This window comes from Phodopus roborovskii, unplaced genomic scaffold (genome assembly GCF_943737965.1).
Source record: "Phodopus roborovskii unplaced genomic scaffold, PHOROB, whole genome shotgun sequence".
Classification (NCBI taxonomy): domain Eukaryota; kingdom Metazoa; phylum Chordata; class Mammalia; order Rodentia; family Cricetidae; genus Phodopus; species Phodopus roborovskii.
In genome coordinates this window covers 984,028-1,006,579 of record NW_026125648.1, presented here as the reverse complement: position 1 = coordinate 1,006,579, position 22,552 = coordinate 984,028, and the positions used below count along the sequence as shown (strand labels likewise).

Sequence of the window (22,552 nt, the reverse complement as noted above, 5' to 3'; positions counted from 1 at the left end):
TGAGGTGGAAGCCATCTAGAAAAACCCTGTGATGACAAGCCACTGCTGTCTGGGTCCAGGCTGAAGTTTTGCAGCAAGAACTAACTTGTATGCCCCTCCCAATTCTTAGCCCAGATTATAAATTTGTCTTCTGCAATTACATGATATTCATTCTGTAACCAAGCAAAACACTGTGACTCTGAGGCCACAGGCACTCAATAAATATTGATGGATCACATCGAGCCTGACATTTGGGAGGAAAAGGCCAAAAACGGCAGTCATTTCATCTAATGACGGCTTCCCAGCGGCTCCCAGAAGAACCCACAGTTGGGACTCCAGCAGTCATCTTTGGATTGTCCTGGGAGATCCCTGGGTGATTGTAACTGTTCCAGTTTTCCATAAACAGAATCCAAATAGCACACTTACATGTGTGTTTAAGTATACACTATTTTTAAAATGTAGTTTAAAAAATTAAGATAACACCTCATATGTTACATCTAGAAGGGCAACAGATACCCACTGTGAACGAGCAGAAGCAAGTTGGCTGACTGACTCACCTCTGCTCAACAATGGGGGTGATGCTTCTTCCTGCTGGAACGTGTGAACTTTCGTTCACTGGTTCAGGTTGTAGCTGTGCTGGGCTTTTATAGCCTAGGCAGATACAAACCCACTGCTGTGAGATGTACACACAATAGGATGCAAATGAAGGCCTTCTCGCTGTCACCCAGCCAAACTAAAATATAGAAAGAAATGGAGTCTGGAAACTAACTCCAACTCCCTCTCCCCAATCACAATGGCATTGTAGTCACTAAAACAGCCTTATTGTTCCTAATGTTATAAGCAACTGGCATCCCTTTGTAGTGTACAGCGATGAGATACCACTTTACATCTATTTTTAACAGTTAAGTGACAACTATGATTTTGATTTAAAAAAAAAAAAACAGCTCCTTCTTCCACTTTGAAAGGAGACTAATGGTTGAACAAATTAGCCACCTCTTCTGACCTAGATGTGTTGGAAAGGGAGCAAGTGCTCACGGATGCCAGGGTAGTTGATGAGCACAGAGACATTCAAGACAGTCACTTCCCGGCTGTATGCTATAAACTAAGACAGCACACCTTCTAACTCCCTCAGTATAAATAAGTAATCCGTGGCCAGGACACAAATCAGCAAATGCAGGTCTACACCTGCTTACAATAAAGCAGAAGCCTGTCCTCTCTCAGCTCTCTGAGTGGTACCACTTAAAGGATGGGAGATACACAGTACACAGCACCTGCTGAACATTCCAGCACTTCCAAGCACCTTCTGTGATTTCAGAAACCCATAGGCAATCACATTTCCAAAAATATTCAATAGAAGATTCCAAAGATAAACAAGTATTTGTGTTTTCTTGTTGGTTTGGTTGTGTGTGGGGGTGGGTGACACAGGAAAAGTCTTTTAGATTCTGGAAAATTAGTGATATGCATCAATATACAGGCTAGTGACATCTTGACTGCTGGCACATGGCTAGGCACTAGCAAAGAACTTGTCCTAGCATTCCGAGGGATACAAGGACCACCTCCTATACTAACATATTGTTAATGATCTAGCATGAATATCCCCTTCTTGCTTGTACCTTAAAAATCCCTAACATATCATAGCCAGGCTGGTAGCATATGCCTCTAATCCCAGCACTCCAGAGGCAAACTGATCTTTTAGTTCCAGGACAGCTAGGCATACAGAGAAACTCTGTCTTGACCCTGCTCCCCCCATCCCTAACATGTTGATAACTTGTGGAAACTAGAAACTATCTTCAGTGCAACCAATTAGTACAATGCTATTCAGGGATACTTTCTTTCTTTCTTTTTTTCTTCCCTGCCTGGTTTTTCAAGACAGGGTTTCTCTGTAGCTTTGGGACCTGCCCTGGAACTAGCTCTGTAGACCAGGCTGGCCTCAAACTCACAGAGATCACAGAGGAGATCCATCTGCCTCTGCATCCTGAGTGCTGGGAATAAAGCAGTGTGCCACCACTGCCTGTCTCCAGGATACTCTTAAAGGGCCCCCATTCTTTATCTGGAAAATGGGACTTCAGCAGGTATCTCAGCAACCAAGTGATAATGAATCTGCGGTGCCGCCCCTAATCCTAAGGTGGGACCCAGGCAAGTCTGATCACTACATGTGAGACTACTTCACCTTGGAGACATTTCCCACTTGGAAACAACTTCAAGGCATTCAGCTCACTAGTTTCTTTCTTATAGTTTTCAATGCACTCTTGGGTCTGAGGCAGCTGTATGACTGGGCTGGGCACCAGTTCCAGAGGGTTAGCCACCAAGTTCAAGACAGAAAGCAGTATTGGTGTTTTCAATTGCATAACACTGGGAAATCTCACACTATCCCACTCACTATCTCCTATTCAGGATGAGTCACTCCTTTGTCTAACACACACACACACACACACACACACACACACGTTAGCCACTTAGGAGGCATCTCATTATCAGACTGACCATTCAGCACTAGAATATTTAGGTCCACAGAACTTTTGTTTTACTTAATAATGATCACATATTCGAGAGTAGTGAAGCTGGTGATTGTATTACAGCATGCTATTGCACCTATTCTGTTATTAATGTCGTATTGTGCCTACTTTATAAATGATGCTATATTATACCTAGTCATAGGAACAATAGTGTGTGGGGTTTTGCACTGTCGGGTTTCAGGCATTCATCCTCTACAGATAAGGAGTCTGCATTCTGTTACAGAGCCATTTTCCTTGGTGGTGCTAGGAATTAAATCCAGGGCCTCAGGGCACATCAGACAAGAACTCTCTGAGTTATATCCACTCGTAAAGGATCATTTAAAAAAGATGGCATCCACGTTTTTTGGCAAAAGTAGCCTGGCTTCTAAATGGTACTTATAAAAATTCCTTCCGTTTCTCGAGATATTTCTTCCATCAGGTTTGGGATCTGGCAAGCATGGGACTGCGGGTATGGAAGTCAGCCTTTCAATACAGTCCCCCCCCAAAAAAAACCCAAAACCAACCCCCCAAAACAAATTAAAAAAAAACAGTTGAACAAGGGCTGGCCTCAGCTGCTCTCCCATTTAATTTTCCCTCTTGAAACCAAAAAGCCTGGGCAAACAGAGATGGGCGGTTATCAAGAGTTCAACTGATCCAAACCCACACTGGTTTCAGCTTTTAAGATAGAGCCAAAGAAAGGAGGAGAAGCCATGTTGGATGGGCAACCATTTATTCACCAGCTCTGCCAGCTGGCAGCTCAGAGTCAGAGGTGCTTCTCTCTGTCCCCCCCCCCCCCCCAACACATTCCTTAGCTCACCCAGACAGGGCCCCGTGCCGCTGATGTCATCCCATGGACGGAGAGAAAGTGCCTCAGCCTACAAAGCCACACTTGCCTTCTGAAAGTAGTGAATCTATTAAAAAGGTGCCCAGGGTGGTATGGGATCTAAAGAGCGAATACTGAAATTCAAGGAAGAATTGAGGGAGGTAGGTTGTGATTAGAGAAGTTGAAATCTGTGCAGACCATTGAGTTCACCACGGATGCCATAAAATGAATGCTGTGGGCCTGTTATATTACTTGGCCTGAAACAATTAATATGGTCTAAATGATTAAGAAATCTTAATGTCCCATTAAATACAAATGATGAAAATGAATAACCCACAAGCAGAAGATGTCTGCCTTAATGGAGTAACTAGCCCAAACCACAAAGTTCTTTAGGGTCTGAGATGGCTGTTTTTAGCTATCATGATACATGAGCATGTGTTATAAAATTCACAATGTACTAGGACTTTGGGGCAATGTAATTGAAAACTGTCCTGTGTGTTATATTCAAGGAGCAACTAAGGCTCAGACGGGCAAACTGGAAGTGAGACAGCAAATGACTGGTAAAGAGAGGTATGTCAACTATTGGGTCGGTAGCCTTTCCGTAGAGAATAGACACATGGCAGCAGCTGCCAGAGAGCCACACTGCAAGTGCCTTCTTTTTGATGCGAGATTTTATCTACCCCTTGGAAGTTGTGGCCCCACTGGCCCTACCCTCAAATTCAGGCATTTCCCTTAAGATGGAAGCCACCAGGCAAGTACCACTCTGGAGCTGGCAAGGTACATGGCACTCAGCCTCTGTATGTCGCATACCCATTGTGTACAACCCATCTTAAGAACATTTTTAGGGTCTAACCTATACTTTGAAAACGGGCAAAGCCTGATGTTAAAGAAACCATTTGTACTTAATCAGGGGTTTCCTCTAATTTGACAATGTTCCCCCATCTCATGAATGACCCACTACTCTCCACTACAAAGTGACTTTGAGGCCAGCCAGAGGCACAGAGGAGATCCTGCCTTTTAAGCACAGAAGTACCAAAGACCATAACACCCCATCATGAGGCAGGTTAACTAAATCAAATAAATCCAAAACAAAAAAATGCAGTTTCAACATTTTATTGGGTAAATGATTTTAAAGGTAATAACAATAGTGTCAAAACTACTACAATATCTTTCCACAGCCGTACAGACCCACATAAACCTTTTCATATTTTTTTCTTTTTTGTTCATTTTTAATATTTTAAAGCCATACAGGTCATATAAAATGTCCACTTCCAATAGCTTCTTCAAACTAGTAAGCAATTCAATCTGGAAGGAGGGAGGGCCTAGTTAGAATGAAGGGGCTTTAGGTAACCCGTGATGTCTCACTGTAATCAAAACACCAGGTTACTAAGAAGGAAAGGAAGAGCTACTCCAGGTAGCTTTTTCGCTCATTACAAGTCTTACCATTGCATCACCAAAAACTCTTTATGCTGGTGACTGATTCAAAGTAATTTTGGGGAACATATAAAACACTAAAATAACTTAGAAACTAGATCCAAATATCTCAAAAGTAATCAACTTCGATATACAAAAGCAGTCAGAGGTGGTTACAAAAGTTATTTTTTGTTTGTTTGTTTGTTTTGTTTTGTTTGTCTCAGCGCGTCTATGTACCAGCGCAGTTACTGGGTCTGGAGCAAAATAAAAGGTTTATTTTCTTCTGAAACAGTAATAAAAAACAAGGAAAACATATCTTTGTATATAAAGGATCAATGCTGGTCTTAAGAATAATGAATTCAGAAACCCTGAAATCGAGAGGCACACAATGGGTTTCCACTTGTAAAAAATAAAAGGAAAAGTCAGCAGTTTATTTAAATGGAGGAGGTGCTCACACTCCTCAAATAAACTTAATTCACTTTAACATCACTAGCAAAAAATCACTTAGAAACTGTACAAAAATAAAAAAGATAACACATTTAATCCTGCAAGGTTTCTGTAAGGACTGGAAGGCAGGCTTTTCGAGCAGCATTTGGGCATGGCTGGGGGCTTCTTTGGTTTGATCTAACACACATAAGAGATGGAACCTATTCCAGATGACAATTTTGAATTCTTGCACATTTGAAGACAGGAAAAGAGGCCAGTATACAAACTTCCGGTGTGCTATGTGTGCGCAATGGAACCATTTGCATTGGACTGGACATCCTAGGTGAGGTGGGGGGGGTGAGTGGGGGGGGGTAAAGCAAGCCTTGCACTTCCTCCATCACTTTCACTGACCTCCTCTGGGTGTGGGGGGGCAACTGAAGAGGGTAATAGCACATTTGTGCAATCAGAAGGCCACTTGAGGGGGGGGGGCAATTGTTCTTTTAGAATCTGGTACCTGGCTGACCTTGTTTAAGAACAATAAAACCTTCCAGAAGTGGAAGCCTTTTGTTACATACCAAAATAAAATACAGTTTTCCAACGAAATACCAAGTTGCATTTGGGGGGGAGGGAGAACAAAAAAAAAAAAAAAACCCAAAAACAAAATATCGGAAAACTTAATTGGAACTAATTAACATTTAAAAGGGGCTCTGTAAACTTTGTGCTACTCAAATGAAGTTCAAGTATTACTTCTGAGCTGTTTAACGATCACGGAACTTATACAATATTCTGGTGATAAAGAGTGCAATTCACATTTGTGTTTCTGAACAAATAAACCACAACTGGCTAGAACACAACTTGTGCAATTAGAATCTTTGTCTGAGTTAAAGACACATGCTACATATTTCCACATGTTCAAAGTTATTTCAAACCACATATTTAACAGCTTTGTAATATACAACAAAAGTGAAAGGGTCTAGCATCTGTTTGTTTGAAGCACACCATTATAGTTTGTATAATACCCTTTACACTACAAAATCTTTTAGTCAACAGCTACTTAGACACAAAAATGCACTGCATCAACTTGAATACAAAAGGAGACAAAACTATCCTTTCCCCCCAAGCCATGGTGGGAAATATTGCTGACCTCGTCCTTTGAAGCCTGCAGGATGGTTATTCTTCAGCATAACATTATTACACTGGTAAGAAAATCTGTAGAACATCTGCATATATCAAGGATTTTTTTTAAAAAATCTGATATGATTCTTAGAGTCCGCATGACCAGTCACGTGACCTGCTCAAGATTGATTAGCACCGTTAAATACATAAACACACACATATGCATGTATGCATGTGTAAGTATATGTACACATACATGTATATATGCATGTGATAGATCTTTTCTTTAAAAACAATAACAACAACAGAAAAAAATAGCCATAAGCTCACCCAGGATGAGGAGCTATTGAAATGATGAGATGATGGATAAGATGGATTTCACAACAATATTGGTCTATTCTGTCTCTTCAATTTATGTTTCATTTACTTTTCTTTCTTTCTTTCTTTCTTTTTTTTTTTTCTTTTTTGCAGACAATGCCATTCAGCTTGTGCTCACTTTCCCTATAAGGGCAAGAAAATGTCAGGTAGCCATTTGCTTTTATACTGAAAGACAAATCTATCCCAATATGCTTCCAAGCAGAAGCAACAGGACTTAAAAGCCCATTTTAAAGCTTGGAAGTATACATTTCTGACAAATCTGTGCATTCCGTGAAACAGGCTATTGAGACCGCCTTTCAGGCTAGCAATTGGCTTCTTAGTTAAGGCATCATAACTGAAAATGGTTACTTCAACAATGGATGCTGTGGATGAAGGAATACTAAACTTCAAAGAACTCTCATCAAAAACTAAAGCTGTGTACTTTGCTCTGGTCACAAGCAGAATGAATGCAGCCAATTAATTGTCTTACAAACTAGAAAAAGATTTTCTGAACTACCAGTCTGTCATTTGTTATTAAATGTATAAGCTTGACCATTTCAATAGTCAGCGGCATGTTATAGTTTTAGAATATACATTCTGTAGCATAATTTCACTCACCACTTGTTATATTGACTTCCAGCTTGAAAACATTATACATTTCCCCAAATATATATACCTATATATATATATATATATATATATGTATATATATATATACCTATATATATATATATATGTATATATATATATACCTACATAAAACAAAGGTCATCTTTTGCCAGAATCATCTGTGGGTTTTCCTGGGGATAAACATAAGGGCTTCCCATAGACATCAATAAGTTCTCTTAGATTGTGCCATGGGAAGGGTAGCCCTGCAAATGAGCTGGGCTTTAAGTAATATATCTGAATACCATCTTTACAGGTCCAACATAGAAATGTGTTTCTATCAAAAGTATGTAGTGCAGAAAGAGATTCAAACTCTTTATAGGATCTCGGAAACAGCACTGTCTCCATGATAGACAAATTTGAAATCATAGTATGAAGGAACTTTTGTTTCACTATATCATCTTTATCATGTCTTAGATAATAGCTAAAGTTGTCTCTGACCAATTATGACTCATTGAAACCTAAAGCTAACAAATTTAAATTAATACAAAATAGACAAATGTCTTTTTGGTTATTTGCTCAAAATAATTTTTTTCAGCTAAAAAAATACTTTGGAGTAAGGAATTTGTGTAATCTGTTGTTTCTTACATAGAAACAATAAAATTTTACAAGAATATTTCTCTAAACTGCCTTTTTAAAACCCCGCTTAATTTGACTTAATTATAGTCTTCTCAAAGGCACTAAGTTCTGTGTCTGATCTCTTCCTAATATTTGCTGCCTTTCAAAATGATCTCTGCAGCCCATCGGAAAGGTAGCTTATGCTTTTCGAAAACAGTGTCTTAGTTTGGAAATTGGCTCTATAACTTGATGAGGCTGTCTCTTCTACCATAACCAGCACAGATAGCATCAATGGTTTCTTGCTTTCTGTCACAAGCCCTATCATGGACCTTTGAATGTTTACTTAAACTAAACCTCACTTATTTTAACCACGGGAAAAACATGTACTTGACTCAAATACGAAGCTGTCATAGCAAACAGAATTTTAGGCAAATTCAAGAGTAATATGCAAATACCCGAATTTGTTATGAGTTAATCCCCAACTCAGCTATCAAAAAATGACTACCTTACTGAGAAATACTACAGACAAACCTAATAAATCCTCAAAAACTGCATACTTTCTTCCATCCACAGTCAAAAGAAGGAAGGAGGAAGCAAGAAAAAGAAAAGGGATAAAAAGACTGAGATAGTAAAGCAAAAGTATACCTAATATTGTAAGGAAAGAAAACTCCAAAAGCTGTATGTGCTGCAAAAAAATCAAGGATCTAAAATAATAACAAGATCTTCTTAACAAATGCCATTTTCCTACCCGTTACCATGATGGTCATCATGGCAACGGAAACTACCATCATAAAATGGTACAGTAAAAGAGATAGCTAGACCAAGAAGGTGTAGGGTCTCCTGGGAAGAGGTCTGCAGAGAGGCCCAGTGACTGGTTGTGCGGCTCAGTGTCAGGAATAATGGTTGTATGGCGGAAGGGGATGCCCGATGCCATTTTGGAAGTGATGATGCTGGCGATGAGCAAGGTATTCAGCATAACTCAAGGTCATCTTTTCACTACGGTATCTAAAAGAGAGTTTGGGAAGAGGAAAGTTAGTGTCAAACGGATGATAATTCTATTATCAGAGCTTGGAGGGCCCTAAGTATAGGAAACAAGAAGCCCTGAGAGAAGCAGTTACTTGCCTAAGGTCACAGAGGTTGTTAGCAGCAAAGGTGAGATCAACACAGGAATCCAAACTCTGAGTCCATTGCTTTTTCTGCTCTACTACTTGTTTAAAGTGCTCTGGGAATGGCATTGCCCCTTTCACCCAATATGAAGTAAGAAGGAACAAGGAAAAGCCGACCTTTTACCATCACGTATCTATCTCCATCACATATTTATCTCATTCATTGGGACATTTTTCTTCAAAGACCTTCCATCTCTTCCTCCCTTACCATTCCTTTCTTTGTCCACACATCTTGAGTTTTGCCACTATGTTACAACATCTTGCACTGGAACCCTGTCCTTGGCCTGTATCTAGTTATCTTTCTATTGCCTTTCAAGAGGAAGCATAGTTTCTTCTTCAGTCTCCTTCTTACTCTATCCATTGCCCAGCGTCCCTTGTTTCTGCCACTGTTCTTTCATGACTGTCGGAGGCCTCTTTGGATTCAGTTGGACATTCCCATGACGGTTCCAACCACCCCTTGCTCTGTAGTCTCATGGGTTTTGTACCTCCCCCTGTCCCTGGTTCTGCTCCTGATTCTCAGATGGCTTCTTAACTCTTTGACAGTTGCTCCTTACTACGACTCTGTAGAATTTTCCTAGGTTCTAACATTAGCTGTTTATAGACTTTACACACTGCCCCCTCTCAGTACATCAGGCCCTTTATAGCTTCAGCTCTGAATCACAGATTATTCCAGGCTGCAAGCTATGTCATGAACTTCACACACATACATTTTCGGTGACAGTTCTATACAGACATAATTCAAATCCAGGACTGAAACATAAACCTAAGTCTTCTCTTGGGGTCCCTATATGTTTTTTTTTTCCCAAGGGATGATCTTGGTCCTTTTCACCTCACCTTCCTTGACCCTCAAGTGTTTCATTTCTTCCACAATATGCTTCAGCATGTTCCAGCTTCCCTATCCTGCGGCCACAGCTCCAGTTAAAGGCCCAAACTGTGTGGTTTAGACTGCTGCACAGAGTCTTAGGTAACAGCAATGTTCCCTACATAATTTACCTGTTCCAATCCTATACTTTCCAAGATGAAATTTTTAGACAGGGTCTCTCTCTGCATAGTCCTGGCTGTCCTGGAACCCACTATCAAGCTGGCCTTGAAATCACAGCGATCACCTGCCTCTGCTTCCTGAATGCTGGGATTAAAGGCTTGTACCACCTTACCTGGCCTGGAGAATATTTTTTTAAAGCCCTATAATGGCTATACAATGTCTATACAATCAGGTCCAAAGTTTTAATTTTGGAATACCAAGCCTTGCATGATCTGACTCAATCTACCTTCTGGGCCAATCTTCCTTTAAAGACATTTCCTACGTGCACTGAAATCATAGTGCTTCATATGCCTTAAAACTGGCTCTTTTCCTTACCGCCTACATGCTTTGACTCACAACACATCTTCAGGGAATCCCTTTCCTCCTTCGCTTTGTACCTGTCAAATAGTCTACCCATTTTAAAGCCCTAAATCCACCTCCTCTTTGAAGTCTTCTGTTACCCACTGACTTCCTGGGGTTCCTCTTCCCCGGCATTATGATCCTACACATCCATAATATTCTGCCTTGTGGTAGTAATTATTTTTATTCACGCCCTTCTATTATCCTCAAACTATAAACTTGGGGAGAAAAGAAATGGGGGCATTTTCAAATTTGTAACTATGCAGAACTGACAACAATCCATTTTTAAACCACAGGCACATAATGCAATTTTCTGGAATTGAAATGAATGGAAACAGTAACCCATTTTCTTAAAATGTTCAATACTTTCCTTCTTAAGTATCCCTATTATTCCATGATGAAATTTATTTAGCATTCAAGTTCAGCTCAATTGTGTTTCTCAATAAGCTTTCATAGTAGACTCCTATCACTGCCAAAATTCTAAGGTTAAATTTAAATTTTAGGACTACTTATCAGAATCCTGGGGTTCTCGTAGGCAATGTCAAAAGCTAGTGAATAACCAATTCTGGTACTTTCTCCAATAAGGTAGTTTGAAGTCTCAGGGGGTTGGTTGTACAAAGCCAGAATAATCACAAGGAGCTAAGGTGGGAAGGATGGGCTCATATATCATGCAGTATTTACTGCCAAGCAGAGTTCCACTGTATCCACTCTCACTATGGCCCTGCATTTGTTCCACTATTTTAGACAAGAGAAGCAAGTGTAGTTCAAGAGACCAAAGAAAGCAAGACTTATAGGCATGTACTTGGAAATGTACTATAAGTCGTGTTAAAAATGCCATGGTACCTGGTCAGCTTTATGGTTTTCCTGAATTCGTTAGTAATCGGAGCTTTGTAGCCTCCTTTCCTTAGTAAGGAGTCTATGGTCTGAATATGGTCCCATCCTGTGGAGAGGCAATGAGATAAAATATCAGTCAAGCACATACCACAAAGGACATTTGCTTAAATACAAAATGACAAAATGACTCTGTAGAGAGGTCAGCTATCACTGTGACCAAATGTCATCAACTCCTTTGGTCCTAAAAAAAAAAAAGTCATACATAAGAACTAAGATTTATTGCAGGCTCATCACCACATGTCTTAAATTGTCTAAGAAACTGTTCATGCCTTCAAAACGGAGGGAAAGCTTAAATAAATAAAACATGACCTGCATTAACTTGTATTTGGGGCTCTCATAACTATTGCATGGTAATGCTGACCTTAGTTGTATCTTCTATGCTCAAAAACCTATATTTGTGTGAAATACTCAAGGGTATTTTATTGTTTTTGATATGAATGTCATTCTATATCCTTCTGATGTGAATGATCCTACTGTAGTAAGACATTTTCTAAAGCAATCCAAATAAATTGTCACATAGCTGCCTTAAAGATTAACGTCTCATTTGACAATTAATTAAAATTTGTTGTTATATCTTTCATATTTGTCTGAGAATACACAGGGAAGGCACATTTTAAATGCTTCCTGAAAAAGATCCTGAAAAAGATAAGTTCTACAGAATTATTTAAAAGCATTCACTTGAACTAATTTGAGGCTAGAATTTAGTAGTGGCTAGGAAGGACAAAGCACTATAGCACAGTTGTTTGGTGTCACCATATTGGTTCATAAAGCTATGTGGCAGATCTGTGAAATAAGAAAATAGTGATCATGAAGTGTAGGCTAAACATAAAGTAATACTTCATGTATTCATAATGTTCCCGATCTCCATGGGAAACTTACAGTTTCACTATTAACACAATGAATACTAGCAAGCATGGAAGAATTGTTTGATAATGGTAATAAGAGCAAACTACACAGCTGTCTGTAAGCCTAAGGCCTCTTCATGTCACCATGCTAATTACTGCACACTGGTGCATGGGAAAATTGTGCTCTAAAGTAGTAACAAGCTGTTGCTTAAAATAAGCCCCACCTTTTATAAATTTGTGCTATTTTTAAAGTATGTGTTTATGAGTATATGCTGTCAAATGTCACTGCCAAGAAGCAGATTCTGTGTAATTCACCAATTTGAACCAGACATTGCAGTGACAGTGATGAAAAAAATCAGTTATTACAATGTGATGGTGATCAATTGTCAGACACGACTGCAAGGTCAGCTGCTGCATTTCACTTTAAAATCTTCACTAGATCATATGAAATAAAGTACAATGACCTTGCTCCTTTGCAACCTCCGGTAGGTAGGTGGCGGTGCGTTTTGATCCTTTTTCATTGATGAATTCTATTCTAATGCCATGCACACCCACCTGAAAGAAATTGGCAGTTTTATTAGTACAGACTTCTTCACAGAAACAGAAAGGTTATACTTAAACTTTCAATGCAGTTCTTCCCAGCCAACCCTTGTTTTTAGTTATTTTTATTTTGTCCAGTACTGAGGACCAAACCCAGGGAATTGTACTTGCTAGACAAGTACTCTACCACTGAGCTAAGCCCTCAACCCTATCCCCTAGTTTTTAGATGTAGTAGTTTTCTGTTTTCCGACACTTTGGTTTTGGATTGGAAGGCCACTATGATATCCATAGGGATGTAAAAATGCTCACTTGTATGTGCCCAACATATGCCAGCCTGTGCTGTTTTGTCTAGAAATCTGAAACAAACTATATGCATAGAGTAAGATAGCTGCCATGATTCCCAACCTGGAAGAAGAAAATGACTTCAAAGAGACAGCAAAACCCCATGCAGTCACACTCTGACTTCAGGTTATCCCAATGCCCTCTCAGGCTTTAGTTCTTTAAAAACCTCAACTCCTCTGTAGGCAAATTAACACTGTCTGATAAGTCTGAAAAAAAAAACAAAAAAACAAGCTGGGCTGGCTGATGCACATGCAAGGCAAGATAGGACAATCAAGTGTTTGAAGTCAACCTGTGCTACATAGTGAGCTCCAGGGCAGTTTGGCCTATATAGTGAGACCTTGATTAAAAGAGAAGACTAAAAAGTAATGAAAATAATCAGACTGTACATTTCCTAATATGTTTCAGCAATAAGGAGTTCAAATTACATCAGGACGGGACATTTTTCTAGTTTATTATCCTAGCCCAGGAACCACTATAACATTTTAAAGTGTGAAGTAAACTTTTAGTGATGCCTAAAAAGAGAAGTCTATTGGCCATAGAAAGATCTGTTGCTAATATTTTGGCTTTTGTTTTGAAGCAAAACAAATGTGCTTTCCTTTAATTGGCATATAATCCAAAGAAGTGGTCCTTTCACCTCCTAGAACAGTGCAACAAATCTGAAGAGAAATTATTCAAAGGTCTTAAAAACACTGATAATAAAAATGTAATTTTTAAAAGCGCGACCATCCTATTCCATTCTTCTATACCTCCAGGTACCTCAGATCAAGAGTTCCCAAGGAGCTGCTAACATACTATAGGGAGGGTGTAAAGGCGGGTACACACTATTCCCAGACAGAGGCTTCTTTTTAGAGCAGACGAGTGAAGACAGAGTCATATGGTTCCCATGTGTGTATACAAGTCAAGATTTTAGAGGCAAAAGGTGCCAGTGAGAATCTGGTTGTCATTTTTGTCCTTTGGTAAAAATTTTCTGGTTTGGGGGGGAATGAAATGTCCCCTGGGAGGTGGATTTCATCCTATCTTCATACATGTACCCTTTGAGCCTATCACATCTTTTGAGTAATTGCTGTCTTTTTTATTATTATTATTAAAGTGTATCCCTGTGGCTATTCTATCTATTGGATATCAATATTCCCATGGATCTCTGCTTGCTAAAAATGCAACCAGGACAGCAGTTTAAAAACCATCACAGTAAGGCCTCTCAGACCCTGTGGGATGTGACTGTGGACAGCTGAAAGGAAATAGGACTTTTTAATTATCAAATATTTCCAGCATGAAGGGCATCTATCTACCAGTCATCCCAAAGTGTGACACAGCATTGAGGCAATGACAAATGTGATACTTTCTCTATCCTAACTTTCTGATCGGTGAGTGACTCTGAAAGTTTACTCTTTTGACAATGTCAGAGGCTTCATAATTTGTTTCTCCAAAATACACAGCACAGGTAATTTATGCTCTATCATTCCACAGAGGGAATTTTGAATTGTTACCTCTATTTATCAAAAATATGTCATGTTAAAATTGAAAATAATTTTGGTGTTATTAAGCTGTCTAGCCACAGCTCGGAGACGCGTTTCTTATCTGCACGACGAGAGTGTCAGGCAAAGATCAGGGCTATTTAACTGTCTCGGAGAGATGAAGGGGATGAAAATGGTGTCAGAATTGCAGGGCTGGCTGCTCGTGTTTCAGCAAGTATGGTCTGGAAAAGGAACTACTCCTGGAGGTGATTTTTTTTCTTATCCCAGTTAAAGTAGATAATCTCTAATATCCATACAAGCTCTGGGCCTACATATTGGGGAAATGGATGGAGGGAGAGTTTTGACATACAAACCCTTTCTCTATAGGAACACATTCTCTTCAGTGAGACTCTCTGGCATTTTAAATTTAATAATTAAAAGGGGCTAAGACTAGTTGTGTGGCATATAAATTATTACTTGAAAAACCCTGTTTATCTGAGATCAGAATTGAAGGACACATTGAACAATATAAAAATTACTCACCAACAGGATTGTTTATTTACTTTTATACTATGAGAAGGCCCAGGCATCAAATTACTTTTCTGGGTTCCTATGATTTCAACAATTGAAAGTCCCTACAAATTTTAAAGTAAATGCTTTGTGAGAAGCACCATTTTTCATGGTGCTTTCAGGTCAGAAAGGTATTCCATGAAGCTAGAAAACTCAAACTGGGGTGACTCACTTTTTTCAACTAGCAGAATCAAGAGAATGGGGATAACACTCTCTTTGGTACTTTTTTGGGGTTGGTTTTTTTCTCCTCCGAGACACAGTTTCTCGGTGTAGCCTTGGCTATTTATTCTGGAACTCTGTAGAGCAGGCTAGCCCCGAACTCACAGAGATCTGCCTGCCTCTGCCTCCTGAGTGCTGGGATTAAAGGCATGCGACACTAACTGCCCGACTTCTTTGGAACTTAAGCAGTAGCTTTTTCGTTGTGCTTGGACCATGGATGCTAACAAATAGTTACATAGAAGAATCAATGCGGGAGAGTGGAAGCAACCTATTCTGATCAGCCTAAAGAAATCCCTGTCTTTGCAAACCAAGTCTTCTTCACCAAAATGAATGATGCTGTGGTTTGAATATGTAAAGTCCCCATAAGCTCCTGTGCGTGAACACTTGGTCTCCAGCCGGTGACCTTTAGAAGATAAAGCCTTGCTGGAAGAAGTAATTCAGGTAGTGGTGGCTAGGTGTGTGTGTGTGGGGGGGGGTGTAAGGTTTTATAGCTTGGCCCCACTTCTTCTTCTCTCTCTGCCTGTTTCTCAACTACTGATACATTGTGTGGTGCTAGCCTCATCCTCCTGCCACTCTGCCTTCCACACTACAATGCATTGTAAACCAGAATAAATGCATGCTCCCTTAAGTTGCTTTTGCTGGGCTGTTTCATAACAGCTACTGTTGAAGTTATCAATGAGATATGGGATCCGTTACATAGAGAACAAGTATTCCATGAAGTAAGTGTGCTCTAAAACCATATTTGTAACTGTCTTATGATGGAAAAAGAGAAAGTGTCTAGGTTCAGAATGGCAATCAAATAGTAATATATCCCTAACTAATTGTACCACTCTCCAAAAATATAACCAAGTAGGCAAAACCTGGAGACTTGTAAACCTAGCTACAAGCAACTCTGCAGGTCAGTTTCAAAATGATTAGAATGTCTGAGAAAAAAAAATACTTTCAAGATCCATCAGCTACTCTAATATTGTTTTAGTCAGGAGTGTACTTTTGCTAAGCAGAGCTATAAATCAACTGGAATTGTAGTATATATGTGTAGGACTTACACATAACAGGATATAGTGCTAAAGAGAGCTGTATCTGTGTGTGCCAAGCAAACATTAAGGCCAGCTCAACAGATTATTGTTTCATGCTAAAAAGAAAGCCCTATTTATTCAGAGCCATTCCATAGCAAGTCATTTTTTACTAATGATATTATACAATCTTTCATATTTAAACACAAATAATTACACATCAAAATTAATGTTGGACCCTCAAATATATTATCTTGATGATTCCATTGCTGATTATCCAGTTTGGGGATTACATGTGCCCAAGTCCACCAGGCCTCAGCCCCCATCATATTTTCTCTCTCGTCCATTTCTCTATTTGTTCACTCTATCAGTAAGTATGTGTGTACAGGGAGAAGAGATACATGCAAATTAATCAATTTTGCTTCATAGTAAAAGGTTTGGTAGAACAGATTATAACTAATGGCTGAAATGAAGCCCCGAGACTGTCTGCAGATTTCATTTATCCTCATTATCTGGTCCCTTGTTAGAAATGTGGTTTCACTTAAAATTATTACTCTCTAATGCAGTGACCCTTAACATAAGAGTATTAAAAAAAAGTGCCCTCTCCCACTCCATTACAATACATGGACCATATTATGTTCTCTACAGCTGCATAGTCAAAGCTTAATAAAGCCTCATCTATCTGTAAGGCAAGTGTTAATCCTAAAATGCACTAGCAGTACTAGAAAAGGGCCCTGCTTTTACTGGTGAGCCTAATCAGTGAGCAGACAATCTGAATAGGTTCAAACATGAAGAAAATGGCATCTGGCTAAGCATATAATTGCCTGTAAAATGTGCTCCAGCATTGAGTGGGCTCCATGAAACCTTTGACCACTGGGTCTACAATTATGTTCAAAGTCCTGACCTTTGAAGCTAACTCTGCACCTGATAATATCTTGGCCAAGACTATTAATCAGTTTCCTAGAGTAGTATTATCTTAACTCAGGCAGTAGTGGCAGGGCCAGTTCCATTAACTCCCATCTCGGGGCCTAATGCTTCTTCAATGGTATGGCCATGGCTTCCCATACTCCTTTCCAGTGAGTTCATCTTGAGTAACATAAAGAAATATATAGCTGGAGGCCCGAGAATTAAAAGTTGTCGGGCATGCCTTTTTGGATGAAATCCTTTGGCAAAATATGCTTTGTAATTAACAACACAGCCAGTTACCGACCATTCACAAAACACTGACCTGCCAGCCTTACTATACCAGCACTATTGAAGTAAATGAAAGGCCTCAGTTCTTAATGAGAGGAACAGGGATGCCTGGCACACTCCCAACTGTTTCAAGGCTTGCACTGCTGACGACATACACATGCATCCAGAAAGCAGCCTAGGATATTGTGGCCAGAAACAAATGCTACACGGGACAGTCTGTGAATCAGACCCAGACTCTCTCTCTCTCACTTCTGAGTGGGAAGACTTGATGCTTCTTTTCCCTGAAAAATACTACAAACCCACAGTGCTATGCATTGCCCTCTCAGACTTAGCTCCAGCTCAGTCTATCACAATAGTGACTTTTCCTAGTAAAAGAAAAGTCAGCAAAAAAAAAAAAAAAAAAAAAAAAAAAAAAGATGGCAATACTACAAACCTGAACCTACATACCCCAAGTTTGCAATCTGGGATAATCTTTGGGTAGGGTTTTGGTTGCAATAGCTAATACAATCTGTGTGGCTCCTACTCAGTGCTTATCCCCAACTCGGCAGTATCAAAAGAAAAATTAGACTACATATCTTTAGAGCCTTCATTCAAATTCTCAGTCATGTGGATGTCTGCCTCCTTGGCCACCAGTTTGAACATTAATTCTGGAGTTCTGTAGGTGTCTGGTTAACACAACCCCTTTATAATATGGCTAAAGTGCAAATTTTGTAAGTCCTGTTGCAATTTGGATTTTTTCCTTAGTAGCTTTTAATTTGTTAATTGTAACTATTGCAACCATGAATATTTTGTCAATAACAAGAGAAACACACATGTAACTTCTCTTTAGAAGAATATACTGGAGGAAAGATGGTGTGTTAGCCTGTAATTCCTAGTATGACTAACAGTAACTTAATGACTTAAACAAAACAAAACAAAACAAAAAACAAAAAAACTTTCCTCCTGAACTGGGCCAATAAGAAGTGCATCTTAGGCTGCTTTTAATCTATCATCCACCCAGTTCTTAGAACACTCTCACCTCTTTTGAAGTTTTCTGGGGAAATAAAAAACAGGAATCTAAATCCTGATTACAAATTCATCACTTAAGATAGACATTAGTAATCTTTTAACACAGTTGGATATAAAAACTTGCCTTCATCATCTACCTCAGCTAATGGATAAATTTTCCTTGTTATGTAAAAACAACTACAAGTATCCCCCTGAATAAAATACATATGCACTGCTCTCTGATCTAAAATTCTTGTAAATAAGTCACCTTAGCTTAGCAATAAATTAGTCCAATTTTTAAGGACCAGTCCTTAACTTTTGTGGTAATTTTGGTTCATGTAGGAGACTTGAGACATCTTGTCTACAATGAGCACAAGCCTGCCAATTTAGTCACAGAGGCCCATAAACAAAACTCAGACATACAATTAATTTTATCTAATAGCTTAACACTCTAAAATACCTGAACTATCTAACAATAACCCCCCCCATAACTTTTAAAGGCTCAGTTAACACTTAAAATAAAGCAGCATTAATGAAGTGGTATATTTAAAAAACTATGAAGCCAAATATATTTATATACCATTTTCAATGAAAAAAAATGCTTACTCAAAGTTTTACAGTGAACAAGTGACAACTCAGAGTGTACTTATGGAAAAAACACTTCTATATTATGAGTAATTATAATAAGCATTCAGAAAAATTGTACACACTGAAGCTCCCCATGCAAAGGTCAGGCAACACAGGCGACCTTTAAATAAAAGGCCTGTTTTCATCAAAATTTATAAAAATGCATTCCTACTATTTTTTAAAAAGGAAATGACAAAGGAGTTGAATTTAAAGATGAGGAAAGAGGTCATTTATATTTTTCAAAACCTAGAGCTATGACTTAGTTTACTCTTCAAAGGCTGGGGTAGGTAGGGCATCTCTAGTCAAACATGTCCTGTAGGAAATCTGTGCCTTGTAATTCTTGTAATCATGTTCAACTTCTAACTGTACATTCATATTTGACTCAATATGGGTTAGCTAAGTTTATGGAAGGTTTGAGTCTAAACGGTTACATGGGGGTTGAATTTATGAAAATAAATTAATCTTGAAATCATGAGGAAGACAGTGAAGAAACCACACTGAATCCTTCTGCAAAGCAAAGTACCACTTGTAAAATGACTGTTTCACTTACATTTAAATGTAAAATGCTGACTTAAAGGAAGAAATGACACAGTAATAAAACGGAGGCACTAATGGATTAGAATATTTTGTTACCAAAGAGAATTCCTTGTGAAAATGAAACGTAGAATGTATACTTTTAAAAAATGGACTCTTTGACACTTTTTGGCCAACATTTACATTGACAATGGCCATTTCAAAAGTTGGGGAACTTTTTTTTAATGATTTCTAAATAGCTGATTCATTCTCTGGATGTAAAATGAACCAGAAGCCATTTTTTTTTAAGGGGAGCTTGCCACAGAACCACACTCTGTCAAAGAGACCTTAGTCCAACCTTTTCAACTTCCTAGTATAGAAACTGAGGTCCAGAAAGGTCACAGAACTGGGGTAGGGGCAGCTAGGAACAGAACTTAAGTCTCCCTGTTCTCAGAATTCAGCACTTGGAAACAAAATTCAATGCTGGGGAAACATACAAACTGTAGATGAAAGAACTGGGACTGAGCCTCCAGGAAAGGAGAAGGAAGACAGTATGAATTCTAGGGACGGAAACAGAAACATTTCCTCCAGCAAACAATACAGACAGGAAGACAGGAGACCTGCGAGCGGACCCTGCTGCCCATTCATTAAGGGTCCAAATGACTAATGCTAATACTTATGCACTACCCCCCCCAAGAAGTTGCTTTAACAGCTTGCTTCCCCCTTGGGCTTCTGGTTTGGCATGAGGCCTTGTTGATTTCCAGCAAATTCTCTGTAGATGGTCAGTAAGTGCAAAGCACCCCAATATTCCACAGCACTCAGACAAGGGCTGGGTATCCGTAACCATAGTGGCATCTTCCACTCCATCTCAAGGTCCTTCTGAAAATAACAATGAGCCGCAATTTTCAGAGCTAGGCAGACGGATTTATTTTTGTTGTTGTTTGTCTTGTGTTCATTAAGGCAGAAGAAAAACAGAACATAATGTACACCATAGTTGCGAGAAATAATCAAAGGAAAAACAGACTGTATACATTCGACTAGAAGTCATTTCACTTGGTGACTTAGTGAGTCATGCTGGCCATCTGTGTATGAATGGGGACTCTGTTTTCAGTTGCACATTAAGAGGATCTAAAAAAAAAAAAAATGGAAACCTTTATGGGGAAGGAGAATGAAAATGAGAATATTAGCTTCTAAAATATAGGGGGGGGGTAATAACAGTAGCCAATTTGTTCATCTCATCTGTTTATTTTCATGGAGGATGTTACAAAGGCGCCCTATTATTAACTGCAACCAGACACATCAGAAATGGAACCGTGATTGCTCGAGAGGTGTGCATTAGAGGTTCTTTTGAAAATGAAGCACAGCCAGCTCTCTGAGTAGCAGGAGTCCTCAAGGCTCACACACAATGACAGATGCTTTGTTGTATTAGGGACAGAGTGAGATAGGGACATGAGGTCTAGCTTTAATAGTCCAAGGACAGATTTTTTTTTTTTAAAAAAAAATCACTCAAGAATCATGCTGGCCAGCCCCATTAAGCATGGGATGATTCCATGTAAGTGTGATGTACTAAAAATGAGCTCCAAAAAAGCTGTCTTCAAAGCCAGAGAAGGAAGAAAAAGTCTTCAAGTTTCTGCAAGTGTCATTAATCTGTCTGGATATAACCTAAACTTCTACTCTAGGATACATTAGAAAACATTTGTTCTTCATGCCTTTAAATGATCTTCCCTATAAAGCTCAGATTTAAAAGCTGCCTGATTATAATTTTGACTTCTGTCAGCGATGTGCTACATTAGATCTCAACAAGATCATTGGTAGCATGTTTGCCATACAAGATCTACAAACATGCAGCCTTTTCATTAATAATTTCCCGAAAACAAGCGGCTTAGGTGACTTTACCTAGAATCAAGCCATCAAACCCTGTCCATTGACATTTGTTTTATAACCTTTCATATTGTCTTAAAAGGAAACATGACTCCCCAAAAGTGCAACTATACTAGTTTCAGGTGATGTGTCATTTTGGAAAGTTCTGACATGCTACATGAAGTTTTCTTTCTTTCTAAAGTGTCATATCTGTCAATCATGTCATTTAGAATTAGCATAATGCTGTCAATGGAAGAACACAGAGCAGTGGTGGTGATACTTTTTTATGTTCAAACACAAGAGAGATTGTATTAGAATTCTCCCTGGGGGAGTAATTTTCCTCATTTAACAATCATTTTAGCCATGTAGGTGGATATGACAACACATCAGATAATGAATATGTTCCCCAAATTACTCACTTTTCATACCTTTCAAAGATCCCTTTAGTAAGAGATTCTACTGAATACACTTCGTCAGTAGTCCTATTCCAATTTCTGCTTATATCAAATGTACTATCATACTTTTTAATTTTAAAATTCTCTTTTAAAATTCTTTAATAATTTTGTTTTTCCCTATTGCATAAGCACATGCAGGACTCAGCATTTCATGTTAAAATTAAACACAGCAAATAGGGTAGTCTATATTGGGGAAAGAGTTCTAATTACTCGACAGTGAAATTTCTCTAAGAGAAGGTTCTAGCTTTCATAATATAGTTTGACTTCTCAAAATGAAATATCAAATATATATATAAAATTAACTAACATGCAAGGATAATCCATAAGGCCATCCTCATAATTTTCTTTTACATAATAATCACATATATAACTAAGCATATAAATGTATTGCTACATAAAGAATGTAAAGAAACATAGTTTAGGATGCCCAAGTCCGTGACAAAAGAAATGTATACATTTGGTACAGATGTTATGTTTTCCAAACATTTACAGTCTATAGCTAGTTGGATCTGTGCTTGTAGAGCTCATAGATGCTACTAAGGTCCTGGCTGCATTCAAAAATGAAATGGTGACTTATGTTTTTTATACTTTTCAATTTTTAGAATTTTCTTCACTAAGTTTAAAGTTATTACAGATTGTGTGTGTGTGTGTGTGTGTGT

The 22,552-nt window shown here is 38.7% G+C and overlaps 1 protein-coding gene across 1 annotated transcript in view; it reads right to left on the bottom strand.

Annotated features, from left to right (window-relative positions):
• Positions 1 to 8,283: 8,283 nt before the first annotated feature.
• Positions 8,284 to 22,552, bottom strand: part of Ammecr1 (AMMECR nuclear protein 1) — a 101,603-nt gene continuing 87,334 nt past the window's right edge. The window contains exons 4-6 of the mRNA XM_051177993.1: positions 12,584 to 12,674; positions 11,224 to 11,320; positions 8,284 to 8,838 (exon numbers count right to left, since the gene is read on the bottom strand). Coding sequence (XP_051033950.1) covers positions 8,724 to 8,838; positions 11,224 to 11,320; positions 12,584 to 12,674 — 303 coding nt within the window. The 3' untranslated portion in view covers positions 8,284 to 8,723. The remainder of the gene's footprint in view (positions 8,839 to 11,223; positions 11,321 to 12,583; positions 12,675 to 22,552) is intronic.